We start from the raw sequence: 23,969 nt of genomic DNA on the forward strand, positions 1-23,969 counted from the left end.
GAACAAATGACTGATGATTTGAAGATAAAATTCAGTGTATAAACGTTGTCATCTCTGACATTTCACTATGCTAAAATCATAAAGGCCTGCCAGATTTCATTGCATTCATAATTAGAATCATTACATTGTAATTCAGGATGTGTTTTTCATAAAGATGAAGAGAATGAGTTTTAATACAGCCAAAGCCAGGTAAACCCAACAAGCCTACCTATGCAAGACAGATGTCAGTTCAGATAAAGATTTATTTTCCTTTTCATAATGCAATTATAAACCAAAATTGACACCTGAAAGAAAAAATTAAAATACTGCAAAGAATTCAAATTTCACAAGAAGCATACTAAAGCAAGAGTACCTGTATACAACTATTTTTAAAAATTAACTTTACCTCATAATTATGGCATCTTCATTTCATGGCACACAAAAGTTAAGGGGATAAGAATACTCAATAAATCACCCAGAAATGGGAACAAACATTTCAGAAGTTAGTATGCAAGAGTTTAAGCAGAACATTCAAGCTACAGCAAATCTCTATCAGGCAATCTGCATTTATAACAAATATTTTGCCACATAATTAAACATATGTAAACACAAAGGGATAGTAAATAGAAAGATTTCTCCAAAGGACAATAAAATCTATATAGTAACCTTCAACATGGTCTCACACACAATTTCCTTGTCATAAGGTCTTGTATCTCTTATTTTTCTTATAAGCATCATATTTCCAGACTACAGCTGTTGATATAAACTAGGACCTGACTAGGTATGATACGATATAACACAAGGACTCCAAAACAATGTCCCAGCATGACCTTCCCAGTTTGCCCTCAGACAGCTTCAGTATTTGCACACCAGTTTGCAAAACATGTCCTACTGTGTACAGCTGGAAATCATACTGAAACCTAGATTCTCAATTCATTTACCCCATGTTACTTTAGTATGTACATCTAGATGGCCAAATAATAGCAGGAAGATAAAAAGAGTAAAACTTAGAGAGAGGAGAACAGAATACTGTAAGAAAAAAATATGTTCAGTTTTACAGTATGTTTATCCAAACATTTCTTTCCAATTTATCTTGTGTTTCTGGATAAAATTCAATATTCTGAATATTTTCAAAAATGGTCCATGTTAAATCATAACTGCTTTAATCCAAAATGTTTCTGAGCAGAGAGACAGTGGTTAGTTTAATGTTGGGTTATGATAGACATGACCTTATTTCTTTTGTAATAAATTGCAGATTACACTTTTGGAATGCTGTCAAATTATTTCACACCTAGTGATTTTGCTTCATTGGACATCTGATATTTGCATGCATCATTTGATATTTTTCAGCAATCCCTGCCTATAACAAAAGCAAGAGTACAACAGCAAATAACAAAATAAACAAAGTAACAAAATAAAACTGACTTACCATATTCCACCCTGGATAGAGGTAGTCTGTCCCAACAAATTCAAAATAGTGAGCAAAACCTTCTTTCAACCACACATCCTCCCACCAAACTGGAGTCACAAGGTCACCAAACCACTGCAAAGAAAGTTCAAATAAACAACATTTAGGAAACCATGTTTGCATACATCTCATTTATACAGGATAAATTCTTCACAAGTTTTAATAAAAACAGTAGTATATACACCACCCACTGAAACTCATTAACTACTTTTTTCATGTACTAATGAATTAAGCCTTCACAGGATGCGCAAGTTACTGAAGCAAAACATTAGAAAAGCACAAGCAGGGGAAAAGAAGTGTTGAAGAGAGTATTTGCAGTGTCTACTTTAGTTATCTAAAGTAGATGCTCACCTAGGTTTACGGGAGTAGCATACACGATGGACAGAATAAGTCTTCTAACTTGAGTAATCTGATTCATTACCTGGAAACCTCACTATGTATAGTGCTACTCTTTAAAAACTGGGAACACAATCTCCATATCCCAGGCCTACATTTTATCATATCTTCCTCCACAATGTCTGCCCACTAAGATTTACAATACTACTGATGCTCCATTCATTGGCTGGTTTCCTAAGGAAAGCAGTTTTATACAATTACGCCATCTCTCTCTGTGAGAAGGACTCAGATGCCTAAAAGCAAGTAGTTAATGCCACTTAAAGAACATCCTAGGGTATCTGAGCTACGCACACAGGCCTCAGGAATTTCATACAGGGGTAACAGGAGCCTTCCCGAACATCACCCAGAGGCAGAGGGTAACTAAAATGGCACAGGTCACCCATGTTTATGCAAAGGAGCCCTACCTGAGCTGACTGTCTTTCCCATTCCCTCCAGGTCACTCTTGAATTTCCCCACTGACTTCAGTCTAATTTAGAAAGAATGGCAGAGATCTCAAAGATAATCAAACTCTTACAAAAGTACATGAAGATCAGTAGCTGAAAAGAGGAGAAGAACCTAAACTGAGGGCAAGGCAAGAATGTGCCCATTAGATACTCTGCTCAGTGGCCATCAACAGCCTCAAACCTGTGACAGTACAGGACATGTGGGTATCATAGGGATTTTAGACAGAACTGGGATAATCATTGAAGAGGAATGAGGACAAAAATTCAAAGGAAATCAGGCATCATCAATTCTTCTGCTGATGGATGACCCTGTTTAAATTATTGTAATGGCCCTGTGCAACTTGGATCATCATAACACCGGTGGTAAGAGCAGAAACACATACACCATCATGAAAACATATTTTGTATTCTCTGTAACATCTTTTTTCGCAAACAGATACCAAAACTTTGTTTCAGGAAAATTCTCTGCCAGTTTTTTTCTTAATGTGACTAGAAATTAGACTAGTTCATAATCCATAGAGATAATTTTTAGCTTTCATGGAGTCATAAACTCTGAAAATGCACAGAAACAGAGCACAAAATAAATATTACAGAGGGGGAGACTCATGTCAGAGCAGAGGAGCTGCTGCTGACACTGCAATGAGAGCAGGGAATGAATGAATGTGGAGTTGGCCAGTAAGAGGTTTGCTTTCATGAAGGCTGGCTTATTTGAAGGCTTTGTCTGGGACTTGAATGAAAGGTCTCATTTCTGTGCATGTCTTTGTGGAGTGAGAATAGCACCAAGAAAGTATCAATGCTGCAGTGAGGATCCATAGTGAAGTGAACACAGGAGCTCCAAAGAACAGACTACAGAAACAGATTACCAGATTGCCACACAATGATCAGTAAATAGGATTGGAACGAAAAAATGAAGCAAAATGCCACAATGAATGGCACTGACAACCAACTTAAGAATTCAGGGAGAAAAGATGAGGTTGACAAAAGTCGTATTCACACACTAAGTGAAACTAAATTTAATGGACACTCAGTGATCACAATCTAGTTGAAGGCTATCAGTAAATTAACTCTCTACCAATAGAGATAGATCCTGATTTTAAGAACATTTAACTGAAAAGACAAAGAAACACTGGAACTGCATTCATGTAGATAATGCACGTTTCCCAATTTCAAATGTTAAGAGTAGCATATCACCAGAGGAGTATGAAAGCTATATTTATACTAGAATAGGTTGATTAAATGATTTCTAATGACAAACAGACTAAACACAACAGCACAGAGTTTATTTCTTGAATTACAAGAGGACTGCTGAACAAATATGAAACCAGTAACAGTCATGGTATGCTACGACTATTCAGAGAGAGATTTAAAAAAATAAAGGTTGTAAAGTTCATAATACATCCTCCTGTAACTCAAAAGAATTAATAACATTAATTTATGATGTCACAAAAGATGATTTCTTATACTCCTTTGTGAGTTTTCTGGGTTTATTTATTAACGATACAATTAAAAGTATTCATGTAATTATCCACCTTAAGGAAGAAGTGTTTTACAGGCATTAAAACAGAATGTGATACCAATATCAAAATATAGGGAAATTTGCTTAACTGGTCTTGAATAGTATCAGAGATAGTTATGAATGTCAGAGACAGAGCAGTCCCAGAGACTGCGATTAATGAAGCCAAATTTTCCAGCAGAAAGGTACTATTATCTTCCTTGGTGTTACATGCCTGAAAGAAAAACATTAAGTATAGCACTTCATTTATTTAAGTAATTGTTTATTTATTTATTTGTGTATTTGAATACAGACACTATTTGCCTGGAGTGAAGATCATTACTTCTTTTCATTTTGGAAATGAAAAATTAATTGAAATGTATTGATTACATAAATTTATCATCTCCCTCGGGTATTATGTTCAGCCTGATATGCAGAAGGCACTTATTTTACAGACACACTGAAAGGACACTCTTTCCTTATGCTTTCTTTATAGATTATTAAAAAAACATTGATTCAGAAGTTTTTTTATTTTCTTTCTGCTTTCATGCCTCTTTAACTCAATCTGTCACACCAAGTTTTGTGCTCAGATGGGAAAACCACCACAAGAAATCATGGTGCATAAATTCAGATTACTCCTTCTTCAAAGGCTGTAGGTGGGACTGATCTGTGATACACAAATAAATTGATTATTCCCTTAATAGAATTATTTTAATAGATTATGGTAATTATTTCAAGCTATCAATTTAAGCTGCTAGAAATATGTGTGTTTTGACCAATATCTCATTTGTGTTTTGGGGCTTGGAGAAGAAGCTTTTATGTCAAATCACTCCTTCTAATTATTAATTTTTTTAATTAAATACATAAGACATTCTAAAAGAACACTCAAGCTGAAATATCAAACATTAGCAACCTACAAAATGACTAAATTAAAGCCACCCTTGTAACTTTAATGTGTCCCTCCTATAACATATACCTAAAATAAATACCTGGACAAGCATTACAAAATCAACTGTGAAGAAACTGGGCAGAAAATTCTTCCTTACACACTTTTTACCCGTATTTTCACAACCACAGAATTTCTTAGTCATTCTGCAATGCTGTCTCCCATTTTCAATCTGTCCTGAACACTGTGCTCAAGCATTAATACCCACCAGATTTGGGAATTCCAATTTTAAACAGTCATATCTAAAGGTAACAATCCCAATTCTTAATATTCATTTGATTTTTCTAATCTTGGGAACAACGTTAGCAAAGCAATTGCTATGTTACTCTAAGTAACAAGAGTTTCATACAGATCAGTTTGCTACATGCTCAGATATGTTCTGCAAGTCTTAAAATCATGGGTTTAAAATCAGGGAAAATAGGGCAATGATACAATTCTTCAAAGCAAAAATGTATTTCAGGAAACCATATTTTAGCACAGTTCCTTTTCCTCTTACCTGAAATTTTAAAAAAATCAATAAATAAAAAGTAGAACTGGAGATGTGGATTCTACTTCTGGCTACACCAAAAGTGATTTTGGTTATCTCAGTTATTCTATGTGTATCATGTGCCACCCCAGGTTAGCAGGCGAGATGATGCACAGCAAAAAAGGATGAAAAATGCAGTGAGTAATTAACAATTAAATAGCAGAGGCAAGAGATCCTGGACCCAACCTGGTCTCAGTTCAATACATCTTCAGCTAAACTAGTATTGTTTACAGTTCCTGCTCTGTGCTATCCACAGACAGTTTCCTTGAGGGGCTTCCAAATACAGTAAGATAAAAGCAGAAAAAACTGGCTAAAGACAATACTGTGATGGAGGTGCTAGACAGTGCTTTGTGGCTTGTATTTTCTGGAGGGTTTCTCCCTTTAAACTTTATTTGCAGATGAACAATCCATATTCTCTGTGACTCAATTCTGCATCTAAAAAGTAGAAACAGTATTTCTTCCACCTGAATATTTTCTATATTGTCTAGTTTTCCAGTGAAGCAGCTGAGCAAGGACCTCATCTGCATGGTACTAAAACAGAAACAGCAGCAATATGGATGGAAGAAGATACTTTTCATTAAGCAAACAGCAAGTAAACCTTCTCATTTTCAATTTTAAGGTCAAAAGCACTCTATGACTGCATGGCTACACTAAAATAAATTCAAATATAGTTTTCACCCACTTCATGATCCTCTGATATTCACGGAACAATGTAAAAAGGCTTTGGTTTCAATGAGTATCAAATAAACAAACTTAGCAAGTTACTGACATGATAATTGCCCACACCTGAGGTATAAATTGCTTTGGAGGCAGAGGAAATTATTAAAGTGGTGCAAAGAGTAACTGGAAATAATGGAATAACTTCAGAAAAAGGAAGACTTAAGCTGAACACTAGGAAAAAGTTATTGACCATCAGATTTAATCAAAAGGTTTTAAGGAAAGTGGCATAACCCTGTAATCAGAAGCACTGAACCCAGCACTACAAAACACACCACACGAAAGAATCTAATACTAACAGAAGCCAGGATTTGATGACCTAATATGTGTTTTCCAGACCTGATTCCTAAGGCACTGTAATTTTTCTAGTTGAACAGTGTGCTACTCCATTGTACTGCACAACAAAGAGCATATAACAAAATCAGATGATCGTATTGAGAACAAACCAGCAATAACTTTCAATAAAAATTTCATGTTGCAGTTGAGGACTTCACATTCTTCAACAGATTTAATGTGAAACATGAATATGAACCAAACATTATTATTACCAGGTTCATCTACCAGAACTCCATTACAAAGCCTCCCTTTTATATGCTCCTTTTTATTTGCAGAAAGTGTTAAGAATTTGCATTGCCTTTTAAAGAACACTGTGTAAAGTCACAGATGTAAGCCATGCTGATTACACAGTAGGATTTCATTCATTTTAACCTGAAGGCTATGATTATGCCTCTTATGAGTGCAAGAAAGGGTTTCCTGCCCCTGTAGCAAATTTCTTCAATAACATTTGCATTCAACTCAGTTTTACTAAACACTTGTAATGTGTTTAGTTTGAGATAAGAAGATGGAAGAAATGTAAAATAAATTGTAATATGGGTTTCTTACAAAGTTTTCTTATTGATACAAAAGTTTCTGTACACATAATGACTCAATTATCCATCAATAGTGAACAGTGTCAATACCAAATTAAAAAAAAAAAGAAAGAAAAAGAAAACAGAAGTATGTGCATATGTGACGGAAGAAGATTATGACTACCAAATTGATTTCAGCCAAAATATTTTTTGACATGAACATGAAACTCAGAATGAATTTGCTATAGTTCTGCAATAAATCATTTTCTATAGTTATCAACATGTTTAGTCTACACGCCAACAGCACACTCACACAGAAACATACAGAATATAATCACACAGAAGATAGGGAAGTAGTTCATTGCTACTAATTTTCTCTTCTATCCGCATTTCGAGTCTTCCCAGTTTCTGCACTGTAGAGATGTGTCTTACAGACCTCTGTATTATTTGGACTCCAGTTACAATAAAACTTGCAACTGTCTATGTAAACAACACAAATTCATTTTGAGTTTTGAAAAGGAACAGATGGTTTCTGACATTAATATCAAACATCTGAACACCTTTAATACCTGATGACATAGCTCATGTACAATGACCATGGTGACATCCAGTAGGTATGATATAGAAGAAATGCTTGGATCTAGCAGTATCCTTTGCTCCACAAAAACACTCAGTCCCCAGTTCTCCATAGCAGCATATGGATGCTTAGGCACAGCTAACAGATCTAGAAATAGAAAAAATATATGTTAACTCCTTGTGGGAGCTACTATGCTGAACAGCTATTGCAAGTAAGGCCATAGATGATCACTAAAAGCATTTTAAATAACACACATGTAAAACAAAACTTAATTCCAGCTCTCAGTAATGTTATTTAGAAAACATTAATAAAATATTCATTTTTTATCTTATGTCACTATCTGTTCACACATAATTACCATGTTACTGCTGTAACACAGTACTTCATATTTCTAATTGAAGTTTTCTATACAGAATCCACCTTATTTACAATACCTTGTTGATTTATTCCTGGGTTTGATACTGCTTCTCATGTTTACTGTGCCATATCAATGTAGTAACACAGACTTTTACCACAAGTATTTTTTACCTTTTCATTAAAATGACTCCTTTATGAACATCCTGCACATCAAACTGTATGTAAGGACTAACATTAAGGGGAACACTGAAGAAATACTGTTTCATAACAACCAGAAAGATGGCAAACTGTTCAGAAACACCAGTTCTTACAAAAAAGGCATCTTGCAGCATGCACTATTGGTAGCATGCATCCTCTGAGAACAGGAGTGCTGACAGCCACCTCTCAGCCCAACAGGCTGGAACAATGCTGCTATACACACCTTCAGGAGTATTATATCAGTTTTGTATTCAGTAAGTGACAAAATATTGGGAAGAAGTTGGGAAGGTCCTTCACCAGGTAAAAAAAAAAGCAGTGAAGAATTTCTCTCAGTGGTATGAGGTTGGACATGACAATATTACAATGTCTATCCATGCATTAGAAATATCTTTTTTTTTTAGAATGGTTTGGGTTGGAAGGGACTTTAAAGGTCATCTAGTTCCAACTCCCCTGCAACAAGCAGGGACACTTTCCACTAGGTCAGGTTGCTCAAAGCCCCGTCCAACCTGGCCTTGAACACTGCCAGGGAGGGGGCAGCCACAACCTCTCTGGACAACCTGTTCCAGTGTCTCATCACCCTCACAGGAAAGAATTTCTTCCTCAAAGCTAATCTAAATCTACCCTTTTTCAGTTGAAAACCATTACCCATTATCCTACCACTACACTCCCTGATAAAGAGTCCCTCCCCATCTTTCCTGTAGCCCCTTTAAGTACTGGAAGGCCGCTATAAAGTCTCCCTGCAGCCTTCTCTTCTCCAGGCTGAACAACCCCAATTCTCTCAGCCTGTCTTCATAAGGGAGGTTCTTCAGCCCCCCAGTCATCTTTGTGGCCCTCCTATGGACTTGTCTATGTCCTTCTTATGTTGAAGGCCCTAGAGCTGAACACAGTACTCCAGATGGGGTCTGACAAGAGCGGAGTAGAGGGGGAGAATCACCTCCTTCGACCTGCTAACCGCACTTTTGATGCAGCCCAGGATACGGTTGTCTTTCTGGGCTGCAAGTGCCCATTGCTGGCTCATAGCCAGTTTTTCATCCACTAGTACCACCACGTCCTTCTCCATGAGGCTGCTCTCAATCTACTCATCACCCAGCCTGTATTTGTGCTTGGGATTGCCCCGACCCATGGGCAGGACCTTGCACTTGGCCTTGTTGAACTTCCTGAGGTTTGCACAGGCCCACCTCTGAAGCCTGTCCAGGTCCCTCTGGATGGCATCCCTTCTCTCCAGCTTGTCGACTGCACCACACAGCTTGGTGTTGTCAGCAAACTTGCTGAGGATGCACTCAATCCCACTGCAATCTTACTGCAGAAGATTAAGAAGGAACTAAAATTGACTATCAGTCTGGAAGTAAATCTGAAATTACAGTAAATTGAAATAGGGAATAAACCAATATACAATGCTGCTTCATGGCAAAAACATCTGAAAGAACCCAGAAATAACTTGTATGTCTGCAAGAAGCCCAGTGCAATCTGTGTACAAATCAGCCAAAATTTTGGAAGCTACACTGCCACATCAGCATGGTGCTCCCTCCAGTCAAACTAATTAGCCTGGCTTCTTAATTAATTACCCTGGCTGCCACACTCCTCTCATTTGGCTGTATTACTTCTGGTTCCAAAGCTAGTTCATTTGCAGTTAACACAAGTATACCTAGGTAGTACTTCACTGGGTGGATAAAAGGTCTCTGGGTTGACTTCCTAACCTGAAGAATTAAAATTCTGACATGCTTATTCTAAATAATACTCTGAATTATATCAAAGCACTGACACATCTTCCAAGTTTGTCTATTCTGGCTTGCTGATACGTGTGGTAGAATTGGCTTGGAGAACAACCTGACAGCAGGAGCTCTACTTCAGGATTCACAGGAAGTTGCCACTGAAATATCAGGAATGGAGAACTTGGACATATTTCAGCACATCCAAAAAGGGCCTGCTGCAAGAAGCATAAAAATACCAGCCTTCTAGTGGAAGCACAGAGAGAGTCTAGCAACTACTTCCAAATACAAGCAAACTGAAAACATCCAAATTGCAAACAGAGATATACTACAAATGGTAAAGAATAAACATTTTATATAAAGGCAGACACTAGAACAAGAGCCTAATTAAATAAAGCAAAAATCCAAAACATGGTGTTCAAGATTCAACATATGAATAAATTCAAAATTACATGCTTTCCCTTTCTTCAATCGACACTCTAACTGTACTAATTTTTTTTAAATAACTACAATTTGTTATAGATGACATGCAAAATGAAGAACTCCTGTCTGCTATATGAAGAAGGGTTAAGGATGAAAAAAAAGGACGCAAAGGCTACTGGGTGAAATCACTGAATTCAATGGCAAATCTTCATTAACATTAAATAGAGATCTCTCCCATTCTCAATTCTGTAAAGAGAGCCACAACTCCTCCTACAGCAATTAAACTTTCCTCCAAAAGGCATCTTCAGAAGAAGAATACAGGGAGACTGTTCTTATTTACACCAATTATATTTTCAGCAATACCCCTCAAATAAGCAAAGTGACCTAAATAGAACTAGCATGAAAGGAAAAACAGTTTCCTAATTGTAACTGATCCTTTTGTTTCCTTTCTCTCCTTTGGATTCATTTGTAGTTTTTGCTCTTTCTTGCCAGTCATAACAGACAGATTTTGTAAGTGTCAGCCAATAATAAACAGGAATAACTGTGGAACTGGAAAACTAGGGTGAGGTCTCATACTAAATACCTATACAGGCTAATTATAGACTGTCTTTCACTACTTATGTCATTGGTATTGGTCTGCTGGTTTAGACTGATACTTTATAGCACTGACATACCAATAAAACCTTCCAGTCTGATGGACGGCTAACTGCCTTGCAGGTAGACAATCGCAGAGGGATATTCTAAATTACTTTTATCCAACACAGCCCCGTTGCTCTGCAAGCCTGGAAACTCCTCTCATGCATCGGCTAATGCTTAAAGGGCTTTTCTGAACAGTCAAAACATAATAGATAACTCTGTTGGTTTCCAGAATACTAATCTTTGCAGGTGACATGAGCATACCAATAATGCTGAATGAATTAAGAAATATACTACAACATATGAACACACTCCTACCTTTTCCTAGTGCAGGGTCTGATGCACTGCATTTTAATGCCAAAGAAGAGAATTTTTTAATCTCCGGTGAGAGACAGAATGGACTCTGAACGTACTCATCATAACAAAATGAAAGATATTTTGCTTGTCATTGTCCATGTCTAAACTCTGAATGTGCAAGTCTCGGTGCTAATTTAGAAATTAAATTCTGCAGTGGCTGGTCTTGATTACTCTACAAATTTCTACTACCTTTAAATAAAATTCCAAACAAGCCTAGTTTTGTGGTAAAAGATACAATAATGTATATCTTTCTCTGGGGAGTCATAAATGTTTGATTTCAGAGGAACAATGTTCAAATCTCACCATGAGAATTTGTACTTCCCTCTGTTTATCACACCATTAGAGCACAGAGGAAGGTATTCTGTGCTCCTGGAGGTGATATGTGTTAAGGTTTTAGTGTAATTTTTAAGGAGCAAGGTACAAAAGGAGGGATGATGATGCACATTTTGATAGAAATATCATTCACACATATTACTGCTCAGAAGTGTTCTGCACTAACTGTAAAATGTGAACTACTGAATATACAACAGTTTGTCTGCGTGCTGCATCCAGTTACTCTGCACACTATTTAATTAAATTCTTTGTAAAGCACTTGTGAATGTTTGATTATGTGGGTATTGCTGGGGAAATAGAAATGCGTGTTATTGCTTGCAGAGAATAATATCCTCATACATCATAAAACTGTTACTTGAGATTTCCTGATACAGCAGTGCAGAAAGTCCTGTGTGCTGCTGGAATAATAGAGGGTTTCCACCTCTTGGCCTTCACAGAAACTAAATTCATGATCAAGAAGTAAAAACTATACAGCTAAAATAAAATCACCAGAAAAGCCATCAGGACAAAAATGTGTTGGAACTTCACACTAACATACTATACTAGCACAATTATTCAAATACAAGGATAGCATTTGGATGTTTTTTAAATATATTTCTGTATGAATCTCATGAAAAACATTTCAAGTTACAAAAACTGTACATAGCTCAATAGCTTCTTTTATTTCCAAACTTTTAATTAAGGCATCATAACTATGTCAGCTTACATCAAAATATAACTGTGACATTATTAGCACGTATCATCATAGTGCAAACCAGAAAACAGCAATTTAACACCTAAGTTGGTCACAAAGCAAATCAACATTAGAATTTTTTTTTGTGTATGAACTTAGCATCTGTGCAATTTGAACAAATTATACAATTTTTCCTTTTCCCCCATTCAGTTATAGTATTTTCTAGGGACCCTCAAAAACCATTAAATTCCCCAAACGACACAACTGGGAACATCACTCTTGTTTGAAAAGAGAGCAGCGTTAGAACCAAATAGGATTAAACGCGAAACAACATCCAACTCTGTCATGCAGAGTACCCTGAATCTGGGGTCCTTCCCCGCTCCTTTATCATCCTATTCTTTTAGAAACATCGAAGGACCTTTTCCACCACTGTGACTCCACTATGTTTAACCACCTCGGTTTGATGTCTGGTATAACTGACACACATCCTTACTATACCTGAGTGCCGTATAAACACAGAAAGACAGACAGGCATCCACAGGCATGAACACATTTACTAATATTATGTACTGCAATTTTATTTGGTTTAGCTGCTGGTTGAAATGTAACAAAGGCTAGATCCTGCAGAACATATGACAGTATTCAATTTCTAATACTCAAGGTGGAAGATAAAAAGCACCTACTAGGGGAAAAAAAAATAGCTAAACGTGTGAACAATTTCTGCAAATTTTCTGCTAACATACATAAGTCTCCCAAATAAATCTGAGAGCCCTGAAACACTGCAACTTGTAAATGAGAACACAGAGTGAGAAACAAGAATTTTCTGTCAAGCATCTTTATATACATATTTTCCTTAATAAAACCAGCAGGCACAGAGAGATAAACTGTTCATTCCATGAATTCCACGTTTTTCCCTTATAATCCCTATTTTTATTACAAAAATGACACTATTAAAATAATTTGAATTTATCTATGTGCCTCTCGCATTATTTTCATTCATTTCTTCAGAGGGGCTTTCTTCAAGATTTCAGGTGTAGATTTCTTGATACCAGGTATTTCACTTGACAACAATTTCAACAAATTAAGAGAAAGCATGGACTGATATCAGTTTATTTTAGTCTTGACAAATGAAAACTGAAGTACGGTTTTGCCCTTTCCTAATGCTTCATAATGCAATCAATAGCTGTGTTAAATTTCTCTAGAGGTCTTGTGCAATTTCCTAAATGAAAGTTGTTGTTCAAAAAACTAACTATTTACTAAAAGGGTTTATATGCTGCCACTCGGATTCCTTAATCAAAGCCATTTCTTCTATTAAGAATAAGTAGAAGATGCTTTCCTGTAATGCAATACCATTTAATGATTTATGCATATTTTAAAGAACAAGCCAACTACAAAAAGTGACAGCTTTGGTTAAAAACCATTAAGTCAAACTAGTTATTGTAAGAAATATCCAAATTTTCTACTGATAAAGAATTACTGATAACAGTACTTACAAGAATTATCTAAATTGGCTACCGAAAAACTTTCTTTTCTGCAGAAAAATGACAGAGAAGTTTGTGCTGGAAAATCAAGTTTTCCTTGCATATATTTTCATCCCCTTAAAAAGTTATTGGAGGGGGGGGGGGTGTGAACAAAAAAAGAAAACATCCCAGGGCTTGGCAAAAGCTCTCTGAAGCCAACAGGATGGTCTCCAACTGACTGCTACAGCAGAATGAAACACAACTAATGGATTTGAATGTTCACCTTGAGACATTTTGAGACAGTTGATTTTCAGAAAATATTAAGTGCATGTTTCCTGAAAACTAAGCCATTTCAGTATCTCACTTCTGGCATTTAGCACCGAGGTACCCCAAATTAGCTGTCTTTTAACTATTACTTTTATTTAAGATACAACTTAATAGTTTTCTTCTATCTTCTCTCACTACACGCAAAGTATTCAAACACACAAAAGTCGCAAGCAACCTGGATGACAGCCCCACGGGAAATCTTTGACTTAACGTTTCCGTTTACCCAAATGCTTATTCTGGCACCCATCGGTTTTTATCTCTGGGACTACAACACCAATATCCTTCTGTAAGCATGACACTTACCAACCCACACGGACGTTAGCCTGCAGAGTTAATGCAAAGGTCTAAAACTGTTTGCCATTATTTCAGTCAAATCAAATGGCTTGTTGCAGACCCTGAGGAGAAATCACTGACACACAGCAGTTTATTGCTGGGGTTTTTATTGCTTCGTATTGCTGTACAAAGTATTATTTAACATTAACTGACATAAACAATGGATGGATTTCCAGAGTGTTTGATAGGAATAGCAGATGTTTAACGCAGTGTGAATACTAGACGATCCAAGAGGGAAAAAAAAAAAAAAACGTGAGACAGAAAGCTGGGGAGGGTAAGGGGGGAGAATAAGTAGTAATATAGAAAGAAAAACTTTGTTATTTTTTCAAGCAACTGAGCCTTAACACTGGGTGATGGCTAGTTTACAGTTTAAAAAAATAAAATAGAAAACTGTTGATTTTATTTGACATGCATATTATTAAATTACTTTCAATTTTCATAACCCAAATCTATAGATCATTCCTTTGTTATTTCAAAGTATATCAAATGATTCAATGTTAACATGAAAAATGACTGCAATCGCCCATTGAGGCTGAATTATATATCATCTTGGTTGTATCGATCTCTACATGAGCTCCCTTTCTTTTAAATAATGCCTGAACAGACCATTATGAATGGCTGCACAGTAAAAAACAAGGAAAAAAACAATCTTTCACAAAGTTTCTTTATAAATATAAACCTTTTTTTCCCAGCCTTCAGTCTAATGTAGGTATTCTAAACTCTCAGACATATATTAGAACAAAGAGTTACACTGAACAAACCGAGACACAGACTGAAATCAACTCAAGTTTCTGTTACTCCAAGTTACAAGGCTAGTATTGTATGTGCATCCCTTACAGTATATACACAACAGACAAACAGAGAAAATACATTCCAGCTCTCAACACCGAAAGATCTGGAGAGAGGAAAAAACAAGACAGACTTTTGTTGCCTTCATAAATACTGGTTCTAATGTAAATACAAAGAGCATTGACACGATGGAAAATTGCCAACAGTCATTTTCCTACCACCACAGTTAATAGAGCATGAGGATTCTATGGCTGAAAACACACGCCACTGATTACCGAGCACTTCCAGTATGAATACTGCCTCAAAGAAAATGATCAAGTGACATAGCCATATTCCTTCTCTTTGCTGCAAAACCAAGGTGCATGAACACAGAAAACTCCAGAAATCCATACCACTTAAGAATTATAACAATGAGGTAAAATAAATCTTTTCATCCAGCATACATAAAACTGATTTGCATCACAGTAATAAAGACATGAATGTTTCCATTAGTACAACACTCTATATACCCAGATTTACATCTTTTATGTTTGCTTTATAGTGAGATCGTATTCACAGGTGATGGGCACAGTTTAGCAGTGAAAGTAGAAACAGGAATTGTGGGAAGACAGGCAGGTATTTCGCATTTCCAGTATCTCAAAAATATATATCACAATATTCCACCTGGAGATAAAATTACAATATAGCTAATCATATGCACTACATCTGAAGGTAATGTTTTTATGGGGACTGTATCTACTTATCTTCTCTCCTCCAGAGTAAGCTGAAGAAATACAAATGGCCTGTCCTGGATAGCTCCTGAGATAGTGTTTTTAGGTCTTGCTGTTTATACGAAGTCCTAAAATACAGTTTATCTTACATTCTTATGAAAATGCTTTAGATAATATTGACCAGGATAAATTTTTACTATCTTAATAGTAAAAATATTAAACTATTCATCAGTTTATTTAATACACCAAGAATCAATAACTTTCTGTGACACATCACAAAAAAACCCATCATCCTGATTTCTAGAGAACCACAAATAACAGAGGACTCATTCTGTTCTTATGCAAGCCCACACTCCCTCCTCCCCACTCATGCCTGAGGGTGTAACCACTTAAACTAAGTCTTGTCATAGAATTCATATTCACCCTTACAAGAGGCTCACCAGAACACCCTGATGACCCAGTGGGACCAAAATGTGAAAGCCAAAGCTTAAGTTCTTGGTGCATTTAGATATCCTGAAGAGATTTAACTAAGTGAATTTACTCCCTTCATTCTGTTCCAGATCAGCATGGGCACAGGCTGACAGCAACGTGCTGTTCAGTTACCCATGACAGGTGAAAAATCACAGTTAAAAATCATGCATGCAAGACTGTGACAAAAAAACCCTCCTTCTCTACACAGTTACTCCAGATTTCCCACAGTAAAATGCAGCACCAGGACCAAACCTCTAAGAAGCTTCACTTCCCTGGTGCAGGAAGGGTGAGCAACAGGCTCCACTCAGCTCACATCCTAGTATGCTGAGGCAGGCAGTACTATATCTCCAAATAAAGAGGTTCTTTTTTAAGCATTTTGGGCCCAGAGTTATTACTGAACCCCACATCCTTATCACCAGGGGAAAAAAATAAGAAAAGGAATTAAAAGAAATAAGCAGGATAGAAAAGCAGAGTAGCTGAAACCTCCACCAGAGCTGAAAATCTCTCTGAGCATGGAAAACAATGGGAAGAGATGGAAATGGTGCTTTGTTCTGCACCTGGAAGCAACAGGTACTAGTGAAGAGAAAGACAATAACTAGAAAGTAGCCTTATTTCTGACAGTTGTGGCCTCAATTAACTCAGAGAGTAGAACCCAAACATGCATGTGTTACAAAAATGGAATACTGAAAACCATGTAAAAATAAAACTCTAGAAAGCAATGTTTTTAATCTGAAGTTACAAAAAAAAGTGACACACTAAAGAGAGGCTGGTGACTGATACGAACTAAACTGTACGACTGAAGTTTGTCAAGGAGCTAACAAGACCTGAGAACAGAGGAGGTTGTGACAGACCTGCAACAGACCACTCCGAGACTCAGAAACATGAAAAAGCAGAGCCTGCAAACAACAGGAGTCATCCAGTCTGGAACAAAGTTTACAGAGATCAGACAGATCTCTGACACAGTGAGTAAGATTGATAATCCAATATCCCACCAGAAAAGAAACCAGAGACAGAAAATCATGCATAGCTCAGAGAACATGCGGAGCGGCACACACAATGACAGCCTGGACAAGCGACAGTTCTCTTCAGTGTGCAGGAAGAAATACTGGAAAGGTGATGGATTAAATCTCTTTCCTCCAAAAATGGAGTGACTATATTGACAAGGGGGATGATGACAGCAACACCAACTCCTATTAGTATTTCCTGGGTACTTTTATGATACACAAATACCCTAGGGTATGGTATTGCTACACTTTTGTATAAAATATGCCTTGTTAGTTCCTTTAAATCACATTTAAGCCAAATTAAGGTCAAAAATCAGTAACAAATTTTATGAATAACTTTCAAAACAGACAACACTAATGAATGCTTACAAAAGTTACCACCAAATAGACAGAATCTATGCTTAATGTATTTATACTGATCCATACTTACATCTATATTGAGCTGGCACTGACAAGCAGGCAGTTATGGCTCCAGTCCTTGTGTACACCTTATGTTTCATGTATCATCAAAAAATTATTCAGATGTTCTGGTCTGAGAATTCATCTGTAAGAGATGAACTTCTCACTGAGCACTTTCAGGTCCACTCCTCTCCATCTCAGATCTTCATACTGCTGCAGATCTCTTGGTTAAACCACAACAGGATTTTACCAGTCTCACCTTTGAAATGTTGCTGGGATCTAAACAGACTTAATCTTTCATCCTGACTCATTCTGTTTCCCCCATTTTCAAGACACAGTCTGTCCATTTTTCTTAATAAGGAAGTGAACAAACTTCCTTAGATATGCAAATATCTGTTTGTTAGACTAGAAATTATCTTCCATACTAAACTGGCTGGTAAGCAGCTTCTTACTTCAGTGACTTCAATGAGGGGATAAAAACATTTCCCCCTCCCTTTGATAATTCATTTGCATTTTTCAGTGTGTAATGTGACCTCCACTGGAGTTTACATTCTGTGCCAATCTTTACCTGCATTATAAAAAGATCTAAATAGAATAAAATGTATGCAGCTCATTACTGACTGCTAACCAAGACCAGTAATGCTAACACACCGGTAATGAACCACCTTGGGATAGCAGTGGGCATGCAGCGACTGATCCCGGTTGCAGCCTCACTGCTCTCGGAAGTCAGACAACTGCAGGATAGAACAAGACAACATAAAGAAGCTACATTTTCCCTTGCTTTTGCACAGAGAAGAACCCATGTAAAATTGGAACTTTTTATTATTGCCTACAAAGGGAGATATTTTAAGAGACCATTCTATGTTAGCTGAATGTACAAAATTCTGGCAGATGCCATTTGGAAAGGTTATGCATTCATCTTGTGATGACACAGACAGGGTATCAAGTTTTACACACTAACACTTTGTACAGGAAAAACCAAGAAGAGAGAGTGGTGAGAGGCTTTGGACAACTTTAGAAAGATTTTAAAAATGCCAAGCTAAAACTAAATACACAAAAAAAAGCATAAAGGGTAAACAATGGAAGTATGGAGAGCTGTTACTGCACAAAGATACACAGGCAAACCATGAGGACAGCATTATCATCATGTCTAGCCACTAGAAAAAAACACTGAGATTCCTCTGAGTAATGGATTAGGCAACCAGATTTGTGTCAAATGTAGTTTTTTTAATCAGCAGCTACTGTAAGCACTACTGAGAAATTCCATTTACAGACAATGGAAAAGTCCATGAAAAGGCAACAAGAATTGAAAGGGTTAGATAAAGAGATCTGCCTGTAATCCCACAGCCAATTCAGAAACAGTACGACAGGAAACATAAACTGAATTCTTCAAGTACCTTTAAGGTGGTATGAGTGCAGTGCTCTAACAGAATCACAGAATGGTTGAGACTGAAAGGGACCCCTGCAGGTCATCCTATCCAACTCCTCTGCTCAAGCAGGGCCACCAAGAGCCAGTTGCCAGGACTGTGTCCAGATGGCCTTTGAATATCTCCAAGGATTGAGACTCCACAATCTCAGTCATGTTCCCTGGAAAAAAGTGTTTCCTGATGATCAGGAGGAATGTCCTGTATTCCAGTTTGTGCCCACTGCCTCTTGTTCTCTCACTGAGCACCACTGAAAAGAGCCTGGCACCATCTTCCTTGCACCCTTCCTTCAGGTATTTATATACATGGATGAGATTCCCCCTGAGCCTTATATTATCCAAGCTGAACAGTCGTGCCTCTACCAGCCTCTCCTCACAGGAGAGATGCTCTAGTCCCTTTATCACCCTTGTGGCCTTTCACTGGACTTTCTCCAGTATGTCCACATGTTTCTCATACTGTAGAGCCCAGAACTGCACACAGCACTCCAGGTGTGGCCTCAACAGTGCTGAGTAGAGGAGAAGAATCACCTCCCTTGACCTACTAGCAACCGTCCTAATGTAGCCCAGGACACCATTCACCTTCTTTGCTGTGAGGGCACAGTGCTGGTTCATGGGCAACTTCATGTCCGTGAGCTCCTTTCTGAAAAGCTGCTTTCCACTTGGTCAGCCCCCAGCATGTACTGTTGCATGGGGTTGTTTCTCCCCAGGGGCAGGACTTTCCACCTTCCTTTGTTGGGCTTCATGAGGTTCTTGTCAGCCCATCTCTCTAGTCTGTCAAGGTCCCACTGGATGGCAGCACAACGCTTCATTGTATAGGCTACTCAGAATCACAGAATCGTCTAGGTTGGAAAAGACCTTGAAGATCATCCAGTCCAACCATTAACCTAAAATTGACAGTTCCCAACTACACCATATCCCTCAGCGCTATGTCAAACCAACTCTTAAATACCTCCAGGGATGGGGACTCCACCACTGCCCTGGGCAGACCATTCCAACACCCAACAACCTGTTCTGTAAAAAAATGTATCTGAATATCTAGTCCAAACCTTCCCTGGCGCAATTTGAGGCCATTACCTCTTGTTCTATCGTTTGTTACATGGTTAAAGAGACTCATCCCCAGTTCTCTGCAACCTCCTTTCAGGTAGTTGTAGAGGGCGATGAGGTCTCCCCTCAGCCTCCTCTTCTCCAGACTAAACAACCCCAGTTCCCTCAGCCGCTCCTCGTACGACATGTGCTCCAGACCCTTCACCAGCTTCGTTGCCCTTCTCTGGACACACTCGAGTAATTCAATGTCCTTTTTGTAGTGAGGGGCCCAAAACTGAACACAGTCATCGAGGTGTGGCCTCACCAGTGCCGAGTACAGGGGTAAGATCACTTCCCTTTGGCCTTCTTGGCCACCTGGGCACACTGCTGGCTCATGTTCAGCCGCCTGTCAATCAACACCCCCAGGTCCCTCTCTGACTGGCAGCTCTCCAGCCACTCCTCCCCAAGCCTGTAGCACTGCTGGGGGTTGTTGTGGCACAAGTGCAGCACCCGGCATTTGGCCTTATTGAAACTCATCCAGCTGGCCTGAGCCCATCGCTCCAGCCTGTCCAGGTCTCTCTGCAGAGCCTCCCTACACTCGAGCCGATCAACACTCCCACCCAACTTGCTGAGGGTGCACTCGATCCCCTCATCTAGATCATCAATAAACATGTTAAACAGGAGTGGCCCCAAAACCGAGCCCTGGGGGACACCACTCATGACCGGCTGCCAACTGGATTTAACTCCATTCACCACAACTCTTTGGGCCCGGCCATCCAGCCAGTTTTTTACCCAACGAAGCGTGTGCCCATCCAAGCCACGAGCAGCCAGTTTCGTCAGGAGAATGCTGTGGGAAACGGTGTCAAAGGCCTTACTGAAATCAAGGTAAACAACATCCACAGCCTTTCCCTCATCCAATAAGCGGGTCGCCCTGTCATAGAAGGAGATCAGCAAACTTGCTGAGCGTACACCCTGCCCCACCATTTGGATTATTAATGAAGATGTTAAACAGAACTGGACCCTGACCCCTCGGGTACACTGCTAGTGACTGGCCTCCAACCAGACTTAGTACCATTAATCACCACCATGTGGGCCCAGCTGTTCATCCAGTTTTCGATCCACCTTACTGTCTGGTCATCTAGCTCATACTTCATCAGCTTCTCTATGAGGATCTTACAGGAGACAGCATCAAAGACCTTACTAAACTCCAAGCAGACAATATCCACTGCTCTCCCTTTGTCTACCAAGCCACTCATTTCATCATAGAAGGTTATCAGGTTGGTCAAGCATGACTTCCCCCTGGTGAATCCACACTGATTGCTCCCAGTCACCTTGTCCTTCACACATGTGGAAATGGTTTCCAAGATTAGTTGTTCCATCACCTTCCCAGAGATTGCAGTGAGGCTGACTAGCCTATAGTTCTCTGGGTCCTCCTCCTTGTCCTTCCTTAAAATGGGGGTGACATTTGCTTTCCTCCAGTCCTCAGGTGCCTCTCCCAATCACCCTAGCCTTTCAACAATTGAAAGTGGCCTCACAATGACATCAGCCAGCTCCCTCAGCATTCATGAGTGCATACAGTTAGGGTCCGTATGGTTAAAACTAGAGAGCACTGTCACTGGCACTAAACAAAAATTTGGAACTCAATATTCAAGCTGAGCAGAGACCTCCACAATATAACACAACTAACATGCTTCAAAGATATCTTATTTTTTGTTTAAAACAGGTGAGAAAAATCTCCCCTTTTTTCCAGAAGATACAACTGAGAATTTTGTGTGTGTGTGTTACAAATGTATGAATCCTAGTTCAAATCTTTATAGTTTCAGCAAATCAGCCAAGTACTCTGGATTAACTGACAGACAGGCAGGGAACACAATCCATAGATATTTTCTATACCAACAACAAAAAGGTTATTATCAGCAAAAATATGGCCTGTGACTGCCACAGAACTGAAGCCCTTCAGAAAGTAATCAATGCTCTTAGGATAGAATAGCCAAGGCAGCATATTGCTGTCACTCCAGACAAGTATTTACTGAGGATAAAGAGATACATTTTCTTCATTTCCCTAAAAGAATGAAGAAATAAGGAAAGTAATTAGTAAACCAAAAAAACCTAAGCAATCATTTCTGAGACACCACATTGAATTAACCATCTCCTCAGAGGCAAAATATCAGTATTTCATGGTAAACTCATGGATTTGAGCAGATCAGAGATTACTTCTACACTTTTCCTAAGTTTGTTTGTGAGTATGGTTTAAAAATTGGTTAAATGATTGGTGGATTTATTTCATCTGAATGTCCCCGTTATGTCATTTATTACATTTTAGCTGAAGAAGAAAAAACAGACCATGGGAATTTTAGCTGTAAGTGGTTCTGCTTACCAGATAAAATTATTATAGGTAGGACTCAGACTAAGTCTGTGTTCCGGTCAGAAGAGGAAGTTCTAGACACATCTGTGCAGACAGGCCATCCTGAATTTTATGTGATGCTCACAACAGATACCTCCACATTTAAACCTATAAGCAAGATGCTGCTTGAGACGTTTTTAGTGAATGAATGCTGGTGGCTATGTGCCTCACAGTTGATGGCTACAGGTAGAGCCAGGGTCTCTCTTCTTCACTCTTCTCTATACTCTTTACTAACCTCATTTTCGTACTGCTGAGACTTGATCCACATGCCAGAGACTTCAGTGCAAGCTGTCACTGTAGTTTGTGAGCATGGTCCTCCTCTCACAACCTCCATCTTCTAGCACAGTGCCCCAACCCAGCATTTCCATTTCAGGAACAGACTCCATGCACACGAAGACAGTATTGGTCAGTTCTTGACACAGAAACAGGCTTGGAGGGAGGTCATGCCAGGTAGGATAACAAAGATCCAGGTACAAGACTAATATACCAAATAAAGCAACAGCATCAACATCTAATACTCTGTAATGTAGTACTACCTGCATTTCGAGTTGCAATACAACTATTCTGTTGATGTATCGCTCATCGCTGCTATCTATAGGGTATGAATTAAACCAATTTATTCAGTCAGTGTGTCCTTTTTGACTTCTGAACTAATAAATCTCACCCCCTCAAATTTAGTTCTTCAACATAAATTGAAAAAACAGAGTCAGTTTTCCTGGTTATTCAACTCCAGAACAAGTTGAACAAGTCATGGAACTAAACAGAATAAATCAACATAAATAAAACTTTATTGTTCCAATAACACAAGAAGCTATAACTACCCAAAACTGATACAACACTTCCACATTCTTTTTTACAGGGTTTATAAATTACCTTTCCAAATTTAGTAGTCTGTCATTCTTTAAGACTTCAGCAGAACAGTAAAATTTGAATGTTACCTCAAATTTAAATTAGCACAAAAGAACACAGGTCAGGCCCCCAAAGAACTGCTACAATTCATAATCTGAGTACCAAAGAGAATATTTTATGCTTAAAATCCGATTAAACTTTGAAAAATCTGATATAAATTAGGTTTTAAGAAACAGCATTTTGTACATTTTTACCAATATATTTGCTGTAAAATATCTTTCTGTTAGCATGCACGTTCTATTTAGAATGTTATTCTGGAGTAAACACTGAACTCTTGTCATGCCCAAACGAAATAATTTTTTTTTGTAATCAACAACCATAAGAACTGCAGACAAACAAAGAGGCTATTCCTACTTCTTCTCCAGATATTTTGTGTTTCACAAATTTCAGCGTGTTGATCAAAGAACTACGAAGGTGGCTTGGAACACCAGGAAAGCACTAGCTGGAGCTAAAAAAAAAGACTGGATTACTTCTGAAGAAACGAAGATTCAGTGCTGATAGAACTGAAAGATCCTGCCTCAGAGTACCAAGAAATGCAGTGGGAAAAGCTGAAAAGTATTGCCAGAAGGTTTCAGAGACACAGTTGAAATAGATGAGAAACACAGACAAACTGAGAAGCAAATCAAAGAAACGAAAAAT

General features: G+C 38.2%; 1 protein-coding gene across 1 annotated transcript in view; it reads right to left on the minus strand.

The window, feature by feature from the left end:
• Positions 1–23,969, minus strand: part of TRHDE (thyrotropin releasing hormone degrading enzyme) — a 225,056-nt gene that overhangs the window by 131,140 nt on the left and 69,947 nt on the right. Inside the window, exons 4-5 of the mRNA XM_074827229.1 lie at positions 7,385–7,539; positions 1,409–1,522 (exon numbers count right to left, since the gene is read on the minus strand). Coding sequence (XP_074683330.1) covers positions 1,409–1,522; positions 7,385–7,539 — 269 coding nt within the window. The remainder of the gene's footprint in view (positions 1–1,408; positions 1,523–7,384; positions 7,540–23,969) is intronic.

This window comes from Strix aluco, chromosome 5 (assembly GCF_031877795.1).
Source record: "Strix aluco isolate bStrAlu1 chromosome 5, bStrAlu1.hap1, whole genome shotgun sequence".
Lineage (NCBI taxonomy): Eukaryota > Metazoa > Chordata > Aves > Strigiformes > Strigidae > Strix > Strix aluco.